Below are 17,569 nucleotides of genomic sequence, written 5' to 3'. Positions count from 1 at the left end.
GTACAGGACAGTAAAGTGCCATATAAAGTTGCTTTATGTAGCACATCAAACTAATGCAATTCAATTTGCAAAGTAGACATAGAAGTATTTATGGACGTCAGATTTCTTTTACAAATAAAATCTGAAAAGTGCGGCTTGCTTCTGCATTCAGTCTCCCACTTTGCCAAACAACCTTTAGCTGCAACTTTAAAGACTGAAATAGTTTTATAAAACTACTCAACCTTGTTGGGTTTTCATCCATCACATTTCAATTTATTCAGGTCTTGCCACAGTTTCCCAGTTAGATTTAAGTGTTGGCTCTTATTGGGCCATTTCAACACATGAATAATTGTTGATTTAAACTATTCTAGTGCAGGTCTGGGTTTATGTTGAGGGTCGTTGTCTGAAAGGTGTTCTTAAATTGTCTACTGTGGCCAGCGCCAGCGTCACTGTCAAAGAAAACGCATGATGCTGCTTCCACCACGTTTAACACGTGGCAGACTGTGTTGACGTTGAGGTGCGGTGCTAGTTTCCTACCACACAGATGAATATAAACAAAATTCGGTTTCAGCTGACCAGACCACCTTCCTTCTGTGTCCCCAGCACGGACTGTGGCAAACTGAAAGCAGGACTTCCTGTGGCTGTTTTCAGGAAGGACATTTTTCTAGGCTTCCAGTTTGCGGTGACAGATCGAAGCGTGTTCTGTGAAATGTTCAAAGCTTGAGCTGTTGTTCCTGAAACCAAACTTCCTTTAAGCATCTCAACAGCTGTCTCACTGACTTGTCGTGTTATGCTGTGTTCCTTGGTTTTCATGGTTCTGTTTGTTCACTGATGTTCTTTAGACTTCTGACACTTTCACAGAACAGCAGAGTTTATACTTGGACTAAATTGCATGCAGAGCGACTGGATCTACAAATTAGGTCACTTGAGAAGACAATTTGTTTTACTTTATTCAGGGGTATCAGAGTAAATGGGGCTGAACGCAAATGTATGGTAAACTTTTGAGTTCTTTACTGCAAAAGTTGACCTCTGCTTCACCATTGTACACTTCTGTTTTGGTCTGTCACCTAAAATCCCAATAAAATACGCTGAAGTTTGGAACTGTAATGTGAGAAAATGTGAAAAAAGTACAAGTTATACGGCAAGAGTGGAGAGTGTAGCAATAAAGACATTAGTTGGCTAAAAACCTGGCTTTGAAGCAACCTTCAACAACATTTATTCAAACACTAAATATGGAAAAAAATGTTTGGACTGTTTACCAGAAACACATAGGGGGAAAAAAACCCTGAGTTTCTTTGAAACTGCTTGAACGCAGCTTGTTTTTCAACTACAGAATCAAACTTTAATAGCACTAAATTTGACACAGTGTTAAGATGTGTGTCAGAAGTAACTGAGCAGAAGAGAAAACAAAACCTTGCACCAGAAACACTCTGAGTTTCCTATCCAGTTTTACCCTCCACGCTGCTGCCGAGGAGCAGCGTGGAAACTGACAGGCTAGTTGCATTTTTTTTTTTTTTGACGTGTCAACTAGCAAGCGTCTTCCGCTCCTTCTCGCTTCAGTAAAGAGATAAAAGCCTATTGACTTGCCAGGCAACAGTTAATGCAAATTGCGCTTGCTATCAATGTATTATTTATAAGGAGAGGTGCAGACGTTTTCACAGAACTGAAAGCTATGCTTACAGAAGATTAGGCATGCTATCTTATTCATTTACCAGAGGGTAATTGCTAAACTGTGGAGGAATTAGGATCCGTCAGATTCCCCAAAGGTGTGTCATCTTGTAAACAGGTGGTTGCTATCAGCCAACCGCTTTTAAGTCGGCAACAAACACATTCACAAAGGTGAAACTGATATGGCGCTGGTAGGGAATTATCAAAATGGTTAACTTTAAGAAAAAAGAAAAAAAAAAACTTTCCCTGTAGGAGAAAACTTTTTCTTTTTACAAACACAATTCTGGAATGTTCAGCTGAAATAATAAACGCTTAACCTTGAGATAAAAAACCTCTGTTAGGTGTTGAATGTTCACTGACAGACACATTTGTCAGTACCTCTGATAAATGCGTGTAAAAAGCCTTAAATTAAATTAATTGCAGTGCTATAACCTCATACAGAAAAATGCTAACAAAAAAATCAACCTTTACCTTGAGAGGATTTATTTAGTAGAGAAAAATGTTGAGAAATACTTTGTATATCATTTAAACTCCTTTAGATCCTGTCCACTGTGCATGGTGGCAAGGTAAATAGAGGTTTTAAAGCAGCCATGTTTTAAAAGAAATTATTGGGGCTGCCAATAATTGTGCCATCAGTGCACCAGGGATTTTCACACATTTTTAGATGTAAAATTTGTTTGTGTCTGCAATGGCATGCCTCATAGAGATGCAAAATTTGACTGAATAACACACATGCTGCTACGCTAGATGCTGTACGATTCAAGATTTTTCAAAATTACTCAAAGAAATCCAGTGTTTTACACAAAACATAAAATAAATTTCATTCAGTGACTCATTCTGCTGGCTTTTTTAATCTCTGCAAGATGAAAAATAATCAACAAAGGCTGTGGTTCTTTGCGGCTTTTTTTTCACCCCACAACACCTTCTGACTACCTCCTCTCTCTCACTCTCTCTCTCTCGCTCTCTAGACGGGAGCTTTAATTTTGTTATTCACAACTCCCAGTCACTTCATGTGGCGTGTGAATAAACACAGGAAAAGCAGCCTTACCTTGTCGTCAATGTCACTTTCGCTGTCACACTGTAACAGAAAACAGACAAACACGGGGAAATGTTAGGAATTATTCATTCGGCTCCCCCACGTAGCATGATCATTGCAGATGTTATTTTTGTGTGCCACCTTTTATTCACTGTCAGCTCTCAGAGCAAACAGCACAGGATGAAGACGGAAAGGAGAGTGTGTTAGTCAAAGAGAGAGGGTTTTTTTTTTTTCTTTCCCTCGAAGTTTCAAAAGGAGCGCACAGACACACAGAGAAAGCCATTCTGGTGTTTTTGTTACAAATTCAATGCTGGAAGTTTGCAAAAGATGTGAAAAGGAATACTGCGACACACGGTTCTATAATAAAGAACCCCGTTCGGTAATTCTGCATTCAGCTGCAGCTTGTCATTTAGCCCTTTAAGTGTGCTTTAAAATTGGACGACAGGATCTCAAGGACACAGGTTCTTTGAATTCTCACTGCGCCTATTAAGTTTGGTATTTCAAATCTGCGTTGTGACGAGCCCGCCTTTAATTTCTATGTCAGACTTTTACAAGGGTAAACGAAGTGAATAACAAGAAAGGCTGTTTTCTGACATATGCGTTGACTAGCGTGGCAGAGGGCCAAATCACTTTCTGTTCACCCTGGAAGTGAAGTGGTTTGTCTTCGACGCTGAAATTCTTTTTTTTTTATAAGTCATTTCGCCTCTAAAGCGTGTGACGATTAGGCTCAGAGGTGTTGTGAGGACAAAAGGAAATCCAAGACCTTGCCGCAGAGAAACAGATAATGGGGGACACGGCTTTTTATTTCAGGTATGCCCACAGACAGGAATGTCTCTTTTCAGCAAGTAAATACGTTCAAAAAGACTTACACAAATGCTGTAAATTACTCTGAGGAAGTTAAGGTGAAGTTAATGATAATAAAGGTAAAAGTTGAAAACTGAATCCATTTATTGCATTTTTGTTAATAGCTGCGTTTCTATTACAAATATGCATAAGACTTTTTCTTGTATTTTCTAAGATGTTCTGCTTATTTTGAAAAACAAAACACAAAAACTTAATTTTGCCATTGTGGTGTTTCCATTAAAAAGGACATGCAATTAAAATCAAATGTGAATAAGCTTAAAAGTGATGGATGTAAACACTTATATGGGATATATTCATACTTCAGCCACAGCACTAGCTATCAGAGGAAACATCTGCATTTTATTGAGGCGTTGGAGAAACAAGCCCCTTGTACTAGGGAGCAGGTACGGCTATGTGATGTTTTGAGGAACTTTTACTTCAAGATTGTACAGAAGAGCTGTGGCTTCAATGCTTTTGAATGGCTACTTACTTCTGATGAAGTGGAGTTACCATTTAGGCTTTTTATCTTGCACTATAGCTAGGTAATTGGGTGCGGGTTAGTCCAGTAAAAAACAAACCCTTGTTCTACGCTTTGCTTCGTAAAGCAAAGCAGAGGGAGACCCTCTGGACTCCCGGCTATACAGAACGATTGCTTCCTGGAGGCGTGGTTTCTTTTGAAATTTAACATTTTACCCAATCGCTAATGTTTGGCCGTGGCGCTATGAAGCTTACTGGAAACAACCATACTCCACTGCGAAGAGAAAAGTGCCAATCCGAAGTGAATGAAGTGGAGGAAGTGAATGAAGCTTCACTTCCTCCGCTGCCATTGCCAAAACTACAGGCAGACTACATCTCTAAATCAGAAAATCGACGCCATCGTTCACAACTTCCATTTCTGTTTGCTATTCGGTGAATTTATTTTTATAATTCCAGTTTGCTCAACTTTACGGCCAATGAAAATGCAGCTACTCATTTGCAGCTTTCACTTGTGACCCCTTTCCCCCTGAGACGGTATGTGGTGAAGCCGTGAAAACAGGACTGGTGGAACCGCGGGACCCTCCCACTGGACCCCACAGCGGGATGCACAAGGGGCAGGGCAATTGAAGCGAAGAGCCACAACGAGCAAGCGGAGTGGTCCCCGGCGCAAATCTGCCTTCGATGTGTCAATAAAGTCCCTGCCGCAACATCTTTAAGTGGAGCCTTTTCATTTTGTTTGACTCCCTGTCTGGGCTGGGCACGATGAGGAGGGACTCGGGTCAATGGAGGCACAGCAGCCTTTTGTTGTGAGCGTGGTGGGTCCAAATGTATAATTAAGTAACGAGAGTAATCAGAGCAAGGACTCGGTGACCAGGATCTCTCAGGAGACGATAATGGAAGCATGAATGTGTGGGGAACCGTGCAAGCATGATTCCTCCTACTGCTCTGAGACAGCAGGCATCCATGCTGCGAAAGGGCTTCAATGGGAAAAGAACAATGCCTCTCAGCCTGTTAGGGGGGTTATAATGCCAGGGCTTACATTACTAACTGAAGCATAAACACTCAAGGAAGGTCCGGTTCTTTTTTCCACACGAAAACAAGTATTATGCTTATGTGAATTGAGGTTTTTGTTAACATACTGGCACTGCGTCTACAGAAGGAAAACTATCAGATAAATTATTACTAGTCAGCTATAATCAGGCATTTATATATGCAGTGGCTTGTAAAAGTAGCCATATTTCTTGAGCCTTGTCACTTTTTTCTATGCCTTTGCTGCCATTTTACAAATACGCACTACTATGTTTAGGTTTCTAACAGAATACATTCAAGTTTGTGAATCTAGGGTGACAAAATGTGAAAAATTTAAGGGTTGTGAATGCCTACTTTTTTTAAAACAAGTTTATGCTGCTGACCTGTTGACATCCTTTTAATACAATTTTTATTTATTTTGACATTAACCTTCATTTGTAGATCTTGCAGGTTTAAGAATGATCTTTACATCTTGGGTTTCACTTTTTTTTTCTTTTTTCTTTTAAAAATCACACTATATTAATAAATGCATTAGCGCAGACCTGTGCCAAACTACATATATGTATTCTTTAGCTGTAATAAATATTGTATAATTTCATCAAATCTTAACATAACACCATTCAATTTTATATTAAGACGATATTGCACTTGAACACACTTCAGCAGAACTCAAATAAACCTACATTTATATTTTCACAGAGAAAGCTTCTCTGATAGAAGTTTAACGTTTTCTATTATTTAAATAACAATAAGTATTCAGCAGGTTAAGTGCTTGTCAGAAACAGAAAATATGGCTGATTTGACACAGAAAAATTGCCCAGTTTTTAATAAGTAACTACTTCAGTGATTCTTTTGTGAAAAGAATTATGATTTCTTGTGACAACAATAAACTCTAATTGGTGAAAAACTGAAAATATGATTGGATTGTTACTTTATTTTGCCAGACTTTTATTATGTTTTCAATGTTGGTTTCATAAAAGCTCAATTAACATCAATCTAATGTAAACCATATTGACTGTATAGTTAAATTCAATTATTGTGTACTGCTTAGCGGCGCAGTGCAGAAGCACCACTTCTTGTGACTGGTGCACTCAAGTCGCCTATGCTGTGATGTTTTTGTTTTTACACTGCAGAAACTCAAAATCTTAGCAAGTAATTTCGGTTTAGTTTCTAGTGCAAATATCTTAATACAAAACTATTTAGAAGTTAATTTTCAGCCAGATATAAGAGTTTGTTTTAAGTCAATAATTCATTAATATTGATGAAAAAGTACTAGTCCCATTGGCAGATTTTTTCCACTTATAACAGAAAAAATGTTTTGTTGTAAGTGAGAAAGTCTGAATATGGAAATAGTATTTTTTTCCCATCAATATTAAGGGGTTTTCGATTTCAAACAAGCTTTAAGTTTCTTGTAACTTCGTTTGGTCTTATTACGTGTACTAAGAAATTTGCACTAGAAACTGGACCAAAAATACTTGGTAAGATTTTGTGTCTTTGAAGTGCACAGCAATATTGTTGTTTGTTGGGCTCTGACTTTACTGTATACAATGACAGATGTGTTGTAAAAAGACAATATGATATAAAAATTATTTTTTAAATACTTTTTGCTGTCATTTATATTGGTACTGATATAAAGATCAGAGATTAAGGCTTCCAAGGTCATTGGAAAATAATGGACAGAAACATTTAGTACTTATATGCTCATGTTCTCTTTTCTGAAAATTCATAAACATTTCTACTAATTTTGTCTTACGTTATCAGACTGTAATAGAACACCACCCTTTATAGTTGGTGTTGTACGCTAGTTAAGTCCAAATTTAAATTGCCTATTTGTCTCAACGTGCTACAGTATTTTAGAGAACAATAGGCATATTTTTCTATTTTGATCTATACGTGCAGCCCAAAAACAAAGCAAATAATAAAAAAAAGAGAGAGAATGGATGAAATCGTGTATCCTCAGGAAATCGGCCGTAACGTATTCTTGGCATGCAGCTAAAAGGATGTCTTCCATCTCACAGCGGTTGTGGGCTCCACTCTATTACAAAAGGACGAGCATAAACCGTAGGTGATGGAGATGAACAACTGGCTCTGTCTATTCCCCAGGTGTGCGATTCTCCTTGTTGCTGCAGCGGTAGCCTTGACACTAGAGATGAGGCCTCGTCAGGCTGGAGCAGGCGAGGAGGAAAAATAATATCAAAAGAGCACAGTGTGGTGCTTATCCTTTTACAAGAAGCATGCACTGAGCAGAGCGTAAAGGGGAATACTAGCTCAGACGGGGACGGAGACACAGCACAACGCAGTGGGAGGGGAGGGGGAAGGCAGGTGGAACGGGGGAAGCTAAACACTAAGCACAGGCAGGGGGGAAAGGGGGATGCTACAGAGATGAAGGGAAGTGAGGATGGATGTAATGTTCCAGCAATTTTGTCGGTACTGTGTGTGATTGCCCTGTTGGGCTATTTCACTTAGGCAAGTCGAAGGAAGGAATACAATAAAAGCGGAAAATTGTGACCGTAGACGCAAAACGAGTCTGTCATTTAACATCCGGGGCGTCTTTAAGTGTCATCTCCAGGACAGTAGTTTTAACAAATGCTTTGTGAAAAAAGGCAACTTATGAATTTATGAAAATGCAAAGTTGTCCAAGTGGACATTGAAAAATGCTGTTCACCAAACGGCCTGACAGAAACCAAACAGAAACGCTTGTGGGTGTTTATCTTAAAAACATAAAAAAACTGAGTCCTCACCAGCATCATCTTGTTATTATTCTTATCATTGCACTGCAAAGAGTCTTTTACGATATTTTACACACACTGAAATTGAGATGATAATATATTTGTGATACATTATGCAGCCCTAACGCTTCTATAAGTAAACTTGCACTGTGATGCCTTACGACCGCCAGGCATTTGGTACGTTAGTAAGTTTTAAAGCGTCACCTTCAGTCCTCCAAACGTTTTTGTCATTATGCTCAACCAGCTCTGTCACTAGTTGAGATTCCATTACAAATGTGCACAAATCTTTTTTTGGTTTTCTACTAATGTCAACAAAACACTATTATGGAATTGCAGCGTTTCCATTGAATGAGAAATGCAATTAAAATCCCACGTGACTAAGCTTGTTCACGTGATAAATCATTAAGATTCATGATGGGGAGACTTACAAGAGATACATATTTTAGTCACAGCACTAACGCTCATCATCAGACAAGATGTCAGCGTCTTGTTCAGGTGTTGGAGCGGCAAGCCTCCTATACTTGGGAGCGGCTACAAATTTTTGCACCGTTTTGGGGAAATTGTAGCCAGCGATTTTACAGAAGAGGCAACAAACTCACGATTTGATGAACGCTGCCATGCTGAGACCTCGGGTGGAGTTAGCTGTCCATTCTCCACGGAGGCCAGCGCCCACAAATAAGTGCCTTGCAAACTACCACGATGCAAACAAAAAGTACTTAAACAATAAACCCAACTCCTCCTGGCGTAAAATCATTTTTGTTGAAAAACTGGTCTTTTTTTTTAATCTCCGTTTTTCCCTTGAGCAAGTTCATGTTCGTAGTTCCAATATGTGCAACTTTGTGGTCAATGGAAATCCAGCTATCAAATCCTCTGACCATACAGTTAAGACGTTCCTCTGGAACAAATTCGACTTGTCCATGTGAGAGACTGAAACTTTTAGCCAAATTTTGAGGAGTAGATTGTGGTGCTGGTACTTGTATCACAGATTAACGTGTGTGTCTGTGTAAATGTCATAATTTATGTGTAATTTTGTGTGGATTGGAGACATAAAATTTAATCTTTATAAATGAAGCAAAAGCCCAAAATGAAAGTGTCCTTCATGCTGATGATGAGTTTGTACAAACCTCTGTCCAGCAATATTCCTACACTCAGACAGGCCTTGCTAAGCAAATCCTTTTCCCTTTCATCCACCGAGTTTACCACTTCCTCTGCATGCCCTCCTCTCCTCACAACATGCACCGACATTTACACAGCTTTCAACACTTCACACACACCCTATTTATTCCAGCCAGCAGCCCTGGAGTGAGCAAGGCCGCGACCTGGGCCGTCCCCGATGACGACCCCGTGGCTCACCCCTGAAACACGGCAGAGCCGAGGAAGCCAAGGAGAAAACGCAACCCGAAATCAGACGGATGGATGGATGCCTGCGTTTTCAAGCTGGGGAGAAAAAATAAACGCATTCCGTCCCCGAGCGCATTAAAATGACAGAGCAAATTAATCACATGGTCCCATCCGTCACTGTCAGAGCAGACGATGCCATGGTCAGCCGTGGTTCTGCCTCAGAGACACAAAGCAGGGGTGGGGTGGGGGAAACCAAAGAGGAACTTGCCTGGTTAAGTAAATACTGGCAGGGCGTCAACAACTGTCATCCTGAATACTGATCGCAAGCCTGTACTTGCTGCGGGAAATGCAGAAAGAGAATGAAAAAGAAGACATAGAGAAAAAATGCAATGCAAGAGCTTCCAGAGCTCCTGGCATTTATTTGTCACTTCCTGTTTGTTCCAATAGAAGTTATAGACAAAGAGAAACAAAACAGAGGAGGAGATCATATGCAAACGATTGTTTAAGTGGCAATTTGTGATGAATTCCTTGTGGCCTTAAGCTTTACGGTGTAGTACGTGACGTGCAAAGAAGACGAGTTAAAAAAAATAGAAGCTAAGGTTACTATGGATTAATTCAAGAAACATTGCAGATGTTGGGATGATTTGTTTTACTTCTGACAGCTGCCGGTTCAGTCCACTATTCAAGTGAATAACAATGCAAAAAATGCACAATTGGCTTCAAGTGCAGAAGATGTTTCCACTGAGATACCGTAAATGGTTAAAAAAAAAAAAAGAAGAGTTTTGACAAACCCCAACCTCCTGGAGTGAGAGCCCACCGAGGGGGTAATGGTCCTTTTAGATAGTTGAGGACCAAAGAAGTGTCTGATACAGGGTTGAACAACAATTTTCTCCTGCAATTTCCCTCCTGCAGATGCTGGGATGAGGTGTGAGGTGTGGGGGTGTGTGGGTGTGTGGGACCTGTGGCTGTTCGGATGTGGGTGTGGACACAGAACCTCAAATCCATCCGTGGACGTGCTGTCAAGTGTGTGGAGCGTCGGCGACACATCAGGAAGTTTCATTTATCTTGTGCAAAGAAGCAAACTTTGCCATTTTCACGTACAGAGCCTGAAAAACTACTGCGCAAGATGCGATGTTAAAACAGCAAATTTCAGTGGATTTTATTGGAACTTTTGTTTTTATGATGAACCATCACAGGAAGAAAAATTATGATTTTCAAAATGTCATGCCAATAAGTATTTTGTGCGATATGCTTTTGTATTCAGCCAACCTGATTTAATACTTTGATGAACCACAGTTTTTTGAGGTACAGTCATATTTATTAAATTACAGCATGTGTTCTGATGAGGATTGTTTGCATGATTAAAAGTAGTTTTTGAAAATAAAGTTCTAAAAGCAAGTATTAAACATACTTTTCATTAAAACCGCATTGCAGCTTTTAGGGGGGCGTTTGGAGGATTGTTAACTAAGTGTCGCGGAAAAAAATCATAATTAACAGAAATGAAAGGCTTTTAAACATCTATCTTGGTGTAACTAATCTGCGTAACGTGTTTTACTTATTGATAAAGTTCATGAAATAATTGAACTTTTCAATAATATTTCAATTTGTCGAATAGATTTCTATGTCCTGATTGGCTTCGCATATTTACAGTGAACATTTTGCTCATACTTCTTTTAAAAAATAGCACAAATTCCTTAAGAAGCATCTGCATAAAAAATGTAATTCTCAACTGCATTTTGGTCTGAACTTTAACTGGGCCATTCTAAGATGGGTGTGCTTAAATTTTGTGTCTTCATGGAACAGCTTTACTTACAGATTGATTAAAGTACACACGGTATTAACGTTAAGGGCCTGAAGAGAAATGAGCACCAATATGTTTTCTGATTTTTATTTATTAAAAATTCTGAGGCATTTCTTTTGTGTTGGTCTATCACATACAATCGCATGGCTACAACAGGGTGAAAGTTAAAACGTTTTATGGGTGTGAATACTTTTTTCAGTTGCTTTCGTAAGTTGTGCTGGAATATTTTTTTTCATCAGATTCAGACTTAAATGGAGCAAAAATGACAAAAACAGAGAAAGCAAATCAAACTTGTTCAAGTATTGTAATTCAGCTGCCGATGTGGCGCTAACTGAAGCGCATTTCAGTCAAATTAAAAATGACAACATCTGTCCAGTGAATTCTCTTGAACCCTCTGGCTGCATGTGAGAGACGCTCCCAGCACAGCAATCTGGTCACAGGATCAAATATATACAACCATTTGACACTTGACCTCCCCGACGGGGCCGAATGGGAAGTCAGCTGATTACTCAGGGTCAACCTGGGAGTCCTGGATTAGGAAAGTATTGATCGCAGAGAAGATGCAGGGTCCGCAGGGAATGAGCTTGGAAGAAAAAGCTCTGCCGGCCAGAAATGATATCGACCGGGAAGCCTAGACAGGCTCCAAAGCAAAACCATATTTGAGCTCGGGACCTTGGACTTGGCTGTGCAAACAGAAAAGGTGTCGGCAAAAAAAAAAAAAAAAAAAGCCTCTTTTTACGGTGGGGGGAGCTATTGAGAGAAGACAGAGAGCGAATGAGAGAGTGGAGGGGGATTGAAGTAGACAAGTTCAGGGCTCTTTGCATTAGACAGACACAGCAGCCGCCTCTGGTCTAGAGCTGACACACTTCAGGGAAGAGTCAGCAGGGGTCATGTAAATCAAGACAGGGCGAGGAGAGATATAGTCCTGACCTGGGGCCAAACTAAGCAGATTTTTAACATTACCCAGAGTCCATGTAAACAGCACTGAGACCTGGCACTGCTTCACTTCACTTCCATGCAAAGTATTTGGAGAAGTCCTGGAGGAAGTCGGTGGGGTTGGGGGGTGAGGGGAGCGGGCTGCAGAGCTGCAGGATTTGGACAGATTGATGGTGATAGCAGTGCGGACTTGAAGAGCGATCCCCCTCCTTTACTAAATCAAATGACCAGCTTGTCCTCTCCAAATCCCTCAAACCTTTGCTTTCAGCAAAATCCCGGCAGGGAGTGACAGAACTGGCGGAGCAGCTAGTGTGATGCTTGGAGTAGTTTGGTGAGGGGGAAAAAACAGACAGTAATGGCAGATGTATGAGCAAATGGGGAGCATTTATTCAGCCCAGAGAGAAAGAACTGCCAAAAAACCTGAAGGGACGGGGAATACACAACTGTGCTATGAATACATTGGAGGAAGAAAAATGGGCCAAAGGATGAGAAAGACTGGAAGAAATAAGAAACCCACTTTTTTCATAAGCTCTCTTACTTCCTCTGGCCTCTGTTGTTTGTGTGACCATAGCTGGTTTGCTATCTCAACTTTAGTGTTTAGCGTATACACATACACACAAACACACATTGGTATTTTTTACCAATATTATGACTTTGTATTGACATTCATTAATTTTAATAACTGCATTAATACCTAAACCAGGCATTTTCCATAACCCTGATAAGTACGACTCTCTTCCTAACACAAACCTTAACCAAAACCTAATTCTCATCATACCTGTTAACTCTGTTAACCCTAGTACAGTGGACCCTAAACAAGAGGGTCCACTGTACTAGGACTGGGCTTTAGTGTCCATTAAACACATCGGTCTAGACACATAGCCCAACCCTAACCTTTCCCCTAAATACAACCTAAACTTAACTCCTAACACTAAATTAGGTGAGGAGGCAAGGAAATGGGATGTTGACTTGAACTGGCCCTGGGGGCAGCTGAGAGTCTCCCTGTGCAGCTCTGCTGGCTGCCTGACAGTTTGATGGAGCGAGTGGAGGCTTCCCTGCGGCCCGGGCCGCCGTCTCTAACACTGATGTAGCTCAGTGAGGAACAGATTGAGCCTCCAGGCGTTGCTCTGTTCTACTCTCCTTCTTTCTCTCCCTCTCTCCGTCTCACTCCATGCTGCTACTGCTAACTCTCTCTCCCCCACTAATCCAGTCAAGCCAACATGCAGAGATATAGAAACGCAGCACATATGCATGTGCGGGATTTCTTCGCACCAAATCAAACATTTAACACGAATAGGAAACATCTAGAGATGTACGCAGATGAAGAAGTAAGTCTGGAACGCTCTTTCTGTCTCTTCCTTCCGACAAACCGTGATGAGCCCTACAGATGCTGTTGACTGAGCTCTGGCCGAGGCACAGGGGAAAGGAGGAGTAGAGGGAGGTTTGATGGAGGAAGAGGCAGAACGAGTAGAGTGAGGGGGGCTGGCAGGCCACAGTGATAATGAAAAGATTCTGGCGGTAGCCCACTGTGTGCTGGTCATGAGAAGCTTGTGCTGCCGGGGGGCTCTACTGCTAATTTCAGGGGGCAGCCAAGTGTTTCACGCTAGACTTGTCATCAGGCCAGAGGGGGCATTCATACAGGGTGACAGCAATTGCGAGAGCGGGTAAAGAGTTTGGGGAGGTGGGGGTGATGCAGAGGGCAAAAGCTTTGGCTCCCTAGTCCCTCCCCGGTTCCTCCTCTTCACTCTTTGCAATGATCAAACGCTCTTACAGACAGGGTGCAGAATTACAAATGAGAGTCCTGTGGGCAATGGCTGGAACTGGAATCAGCTAATCTCTGAGCTCTGCTCGCTCCGTAGGTGGCCATGAGGGGCACAGCTTGTCCTCTCACCGAGACCTTCTGGATGCGCATCGATTTGAATATTATGGTTGATTTTACAGTATTTGTTTTTTGTAAAATTGTGGCTGTTTCTGTTAGAACTACAATTTACAGCACTTTACTTCTGCCCAATCAACATTAAACATAATAGACAGATATTTAAAACAATAATAATAATGGCGTGCCGCGGCGGCCTTAGTTTTAACCGCAGGCGCCACAGGGTCAATTCCCGGCAAGATGAGGTTTGCTGCATGCATTTCGCCTCTTTCATTGCCTACTTTCCAGTCTGACACTTATTAAATAAAGGCCACTAGAGTCATAAAGAACTTTTAAAAAACAAATAATCAACTGAAGAAACTTTGCTGCAATATGTTCAGCCTGTCTGCTGAAGTCTTGCTGTCTCTCACTCTGTCGCTTCTTATACCTTTAAAGATTGCGCTCACTTCATTTCAAACACCTCACTGATGATGAAAGTGGCTTTCAGTCTTCTTCAATTAGTAGCAGCCACCACACCAAAAACTATTGATTTTGAGATTATGACCAGGACAGATCTAGTTTATCAAACATGACTTGTCTTTGTTGGGGACATCTGCGCTGCTGCAACATATTTTGCATTGAGATGGTACGTATTTTAGGCTTGAATGTCTTCGGTGATAAGTTAACTAAATTTAGTGCAACTACAGTCAACTACAGTTTTTTCTGATGTTCCATCAGATTGTTTCTTGAAGCAAAAATGAACCCCCAGTGAGCCGAGAGAATCCGATGTTTTGTCCAACGCTGATATTTGCTGATGTTGCTTGTGCGTCCGATTCATAGGCATACCAGAAACACGAACATCCAAAAGAAAAGTGTTTTTAAAAATTTATATAATCAATTAATCAAAATTCATGTGTTAATGTTGAAGCCCTAATTACAGTCTTTGAATCTTGCTAACATAGCATGTGAGTTGGTATTTTAGACCAACATCTTGGCACAAAGAAATTTCCCTACATGCAAAATGCAATTTAGGTTTATAGTAGGTACATGTACTGATAAAAACTACACAAACAACATAAATGTCATAATCATTAATCAAGGTTAATCATTGCATCCTGAATGAAGTAAAGTTATGGAGTGTTAAGGACATTTGGATATATAGTACGGATTGGAAGTTCCAGAAACTTGATGCTAAGAGCTAGCACACTCACCCTCCAACACAAAGAAACCCTTGGCTTTAGTTTTGACATCAAGAGGAAAGAGCAAGAGTTTTGCAAATGTGCAAGAGGGATGGTGTCTGTACTGATAGCTTGGCAGTAGATGGAAAAGGCTGGAAGGTTCGGAAACTCTTTGTCACATAAAGGATAATGTAAGAGAAGGGAAGACAGTCAAAGAGAGACAGAGCGATGTCGAAGGGGAGGAGAGAGGGGAAAGAGGGAGGCAGGGACATTGCATACTGCAGGCTGTGAATAATTTAAAGGAGCACTGGGGAGACGAGACGAAGATGAACACAAAACACTGGCAGCGTTTGACCCAGAGCTGTAGCTACATCAGTGCACATCAGAGAGAGAGAGAGAGAGAGCGTTCTCTTTTGCTTTACCTCTTCCTCTCTCCTTCTATCTCTTTCCCGTCTTTTGCTCTTCATCTGCCTCCCTCTGTGTCAGAGAGGATACAGCTGTACACTGTTCTTGTTCTACCTCACATTCTATGAAGCTCAACAGAACGGCTGACAACTCTGTTTCATGAGAACCTTGTTCCCTTCCCTGCCAGGGGCATACACAGCGCCTTGCAATAAGCATGTTCAGCCCTTGAACTTGTTCAGGTTTTGACGCTCTTCAGCCACCGACCTCACTGTGTTGTTTATGTGAGGGAACAATTCACGAAAAGAGAAAGGCACCGCTGCTATCCTTTGAAGACGTGACTGTCCAACTAAATGGAAATGCAGAGCTGCAGCGTTCCACAGCTCAGGTAGATGCACAGTCACAGTCCAGAATAGGGTTTATAATATGGCTGAAAAAAGTATCACAATATAAGCACATTGTGTTGGTTGATAGATAATTATTGATTCGTTTTTTTTGTTTTAAATATCTGAAATACTGCCAAACCGGCAACATAACCTTTTTTCTTTTATCCAGTTTTCACTCCATGCCACTGTTTTTTTATTTATTTTGAAGCAGTTATGAGGCATGGTGGTGAAACCTGAAATTGCTGCTGCACATGTTCCTCAGCAGGTAGTTGCTAGGTAACCAAAGAGTGAGTGGTTGTTGCCGCCAACCTTGCTTAGCTTAGCTTTCCTTTGTCTACATCTTCCAGAATCCTGTGCGGTTCTTAACTGTAGTTCAGTGAAACCGCTGAGAATCCTATCAGACGTATTATCTATTGATATTCATCGTGTGTCTATCACTGTACATATTGTTATTGATTTATTTCCCAGCCTTAGTCCAGTCCTTAATTCACCTGAGTTTTTGCAAGACTTTACAGGTGTTTCGTTCATAGATGTTCTGTCCAATCTGAGCTAAGCTCAGATTGAGCTGTTTTGCCAAGACGAATCCAACAGCCCTGCAGCTGGAAATGCAGTTAAACATGGCTCCACAAAATAACAGACCCTTCAACATGCATACATGTTTCTGAAAACTCTCAAATACCATAAAACATTTTACCTTCCCTTTAAAATTTACTACATGTTGCTCCATCACTTAATCTCTGACTAAAATACAATCAATTTTGCATTTGTGACATGATATATCTATGCAAGGTACTACAAACACTTAGAACAAGTTATCCACTTGAACAGTTTGGTTTAAATGAAATGCGTTTCAAAGGAATCTCACATTGTGAGCACCTGGACATATTTTAGCCATCATTGGGTGTAAGACGGCAGCAGAAGCAGCAGCACTGTGAACAGGAAGCACTGCAAATTGCAGGCAGCAGCTGTAAATAAAGAGCTGCCCTACAGTTAGGCTTCGAGAGGTTAAGCCGAGCTCGCTGACGCCACCTTTATCAAACTGTCACGAATCACCTAACCTGCTGAAGAGTGGACCCGCATGTGCCATGAAAGGTCTGCTGGACATCTGTGCAGGGAGTGGCAATTGGGTGGACGGAGTGCAGTCTGAGCAACCCAAGAGGGAGGGGCAATTTATTACTGCAATTAAGGTACCATGGGAATAGCGAAGCTGAAGCTGCATGAGAAATATGACGGATATTTATAAACATTAAATATCTTGCAAGTTAAAAAAAAAAAAGAAAGAAAAGGAGATGGCACATAAACAGAGCCAGATTTGATCCTTCTGCCTTCCTCTCTGTCTCTCTCTCTCTCCCTCACTGTCTGCTGCTCAGTCTGTGTAGCTGATATTAATGGGACATCCCTTGTTTGTAAATGTGCCAAGTTGTGAGCACCACTGCAGGCTGTCTATTATAGCAGGCCTCTGGGGCAGCTATTCCATATGGTGCCACATATGGCACTCAGCAGCATCAATTAATGTTGTTATAATACTGATTTTTATGAGCCAAAGCTTAACTTCTTTCCTGTTTATTCGACGCATATATCTCCTGCTTTTCACCCCCCCACCCACTCCCCCCTACCATCACTGAGTCTTTGATTCTTCAGACCGCAGAACCCCCCTTTTCATGAAACGTTCAAGAATCTGCCATCCGAGTGGAGCGAGGGAAAGCTGAGCCAAATTCCGAAGGCTTCAAGCTAGCTTTGACTTCAAAAGCTAGCTTGAAGAAAAGTGTTGCTTCTCCAAGACTTAAAATGTACAGTGAACCCTGGGATAAAATCCAGGAATAGTTGGGAAGCCCTCTGAAAATGCATAGAATTGTCCATTTTAATAGTTCAAGCAGAAATTACACCTTAATATACACAGAGGGGAAAC

The 17,569-nt window shown here is 41.0% G+C and overlaps 1 protein-coding gene across 9 annotated transcripts in view; it reads right to left on the bottom strand.

Moving 5' to 3' along the window:
* The window catches only part of fbrsl1 (fibrosin-like 1), a 353,758-nt gene that overhangs the window by 112,082 nt on the left and 224,107 nt on the right, over window positions 1–17,569 (bottom strand). For 8 of the 9 annotated variants that reach the window (XM_028033124.1, XM_028033119.1, XM_028033125.1 and 5 more), the window contains one exon: window positions 2,696–2,725. The exons of the other annotated variant lie outside the window; for it this stretch is intronic. In XM_028033124.1, the coding sequence (XP_027888925.1) occupies window positions 2,696–2,725 (30 nt within the window). The remainder of the gene's footprint in view (window positions 1–2,695; window positions 2,726–17,569) is intronic. 9 annotated transcript variants of the gene reach the window in all.

Source organism: Xiphophorus couchianus, chromosome 12 (assembly GCF_001444195.1).
Source record: "Xiphophorus couchianus chromosome 12, X_couchianus-1.0, whole genome shotgun sequence".
Classification (NCBI taxonomy): domain Eukaryota; kingdom Metazoa; phylum Chordata; class Actinopteri; order Cyprinodontiformes; family Poeciliidae; genus Xiphophorus; species Xiphophorus couchianus.
Note: the sequence above shows the minus strand (reverse complement) of the source record. Positions and strands in the feature narration are given on the sequence as shown.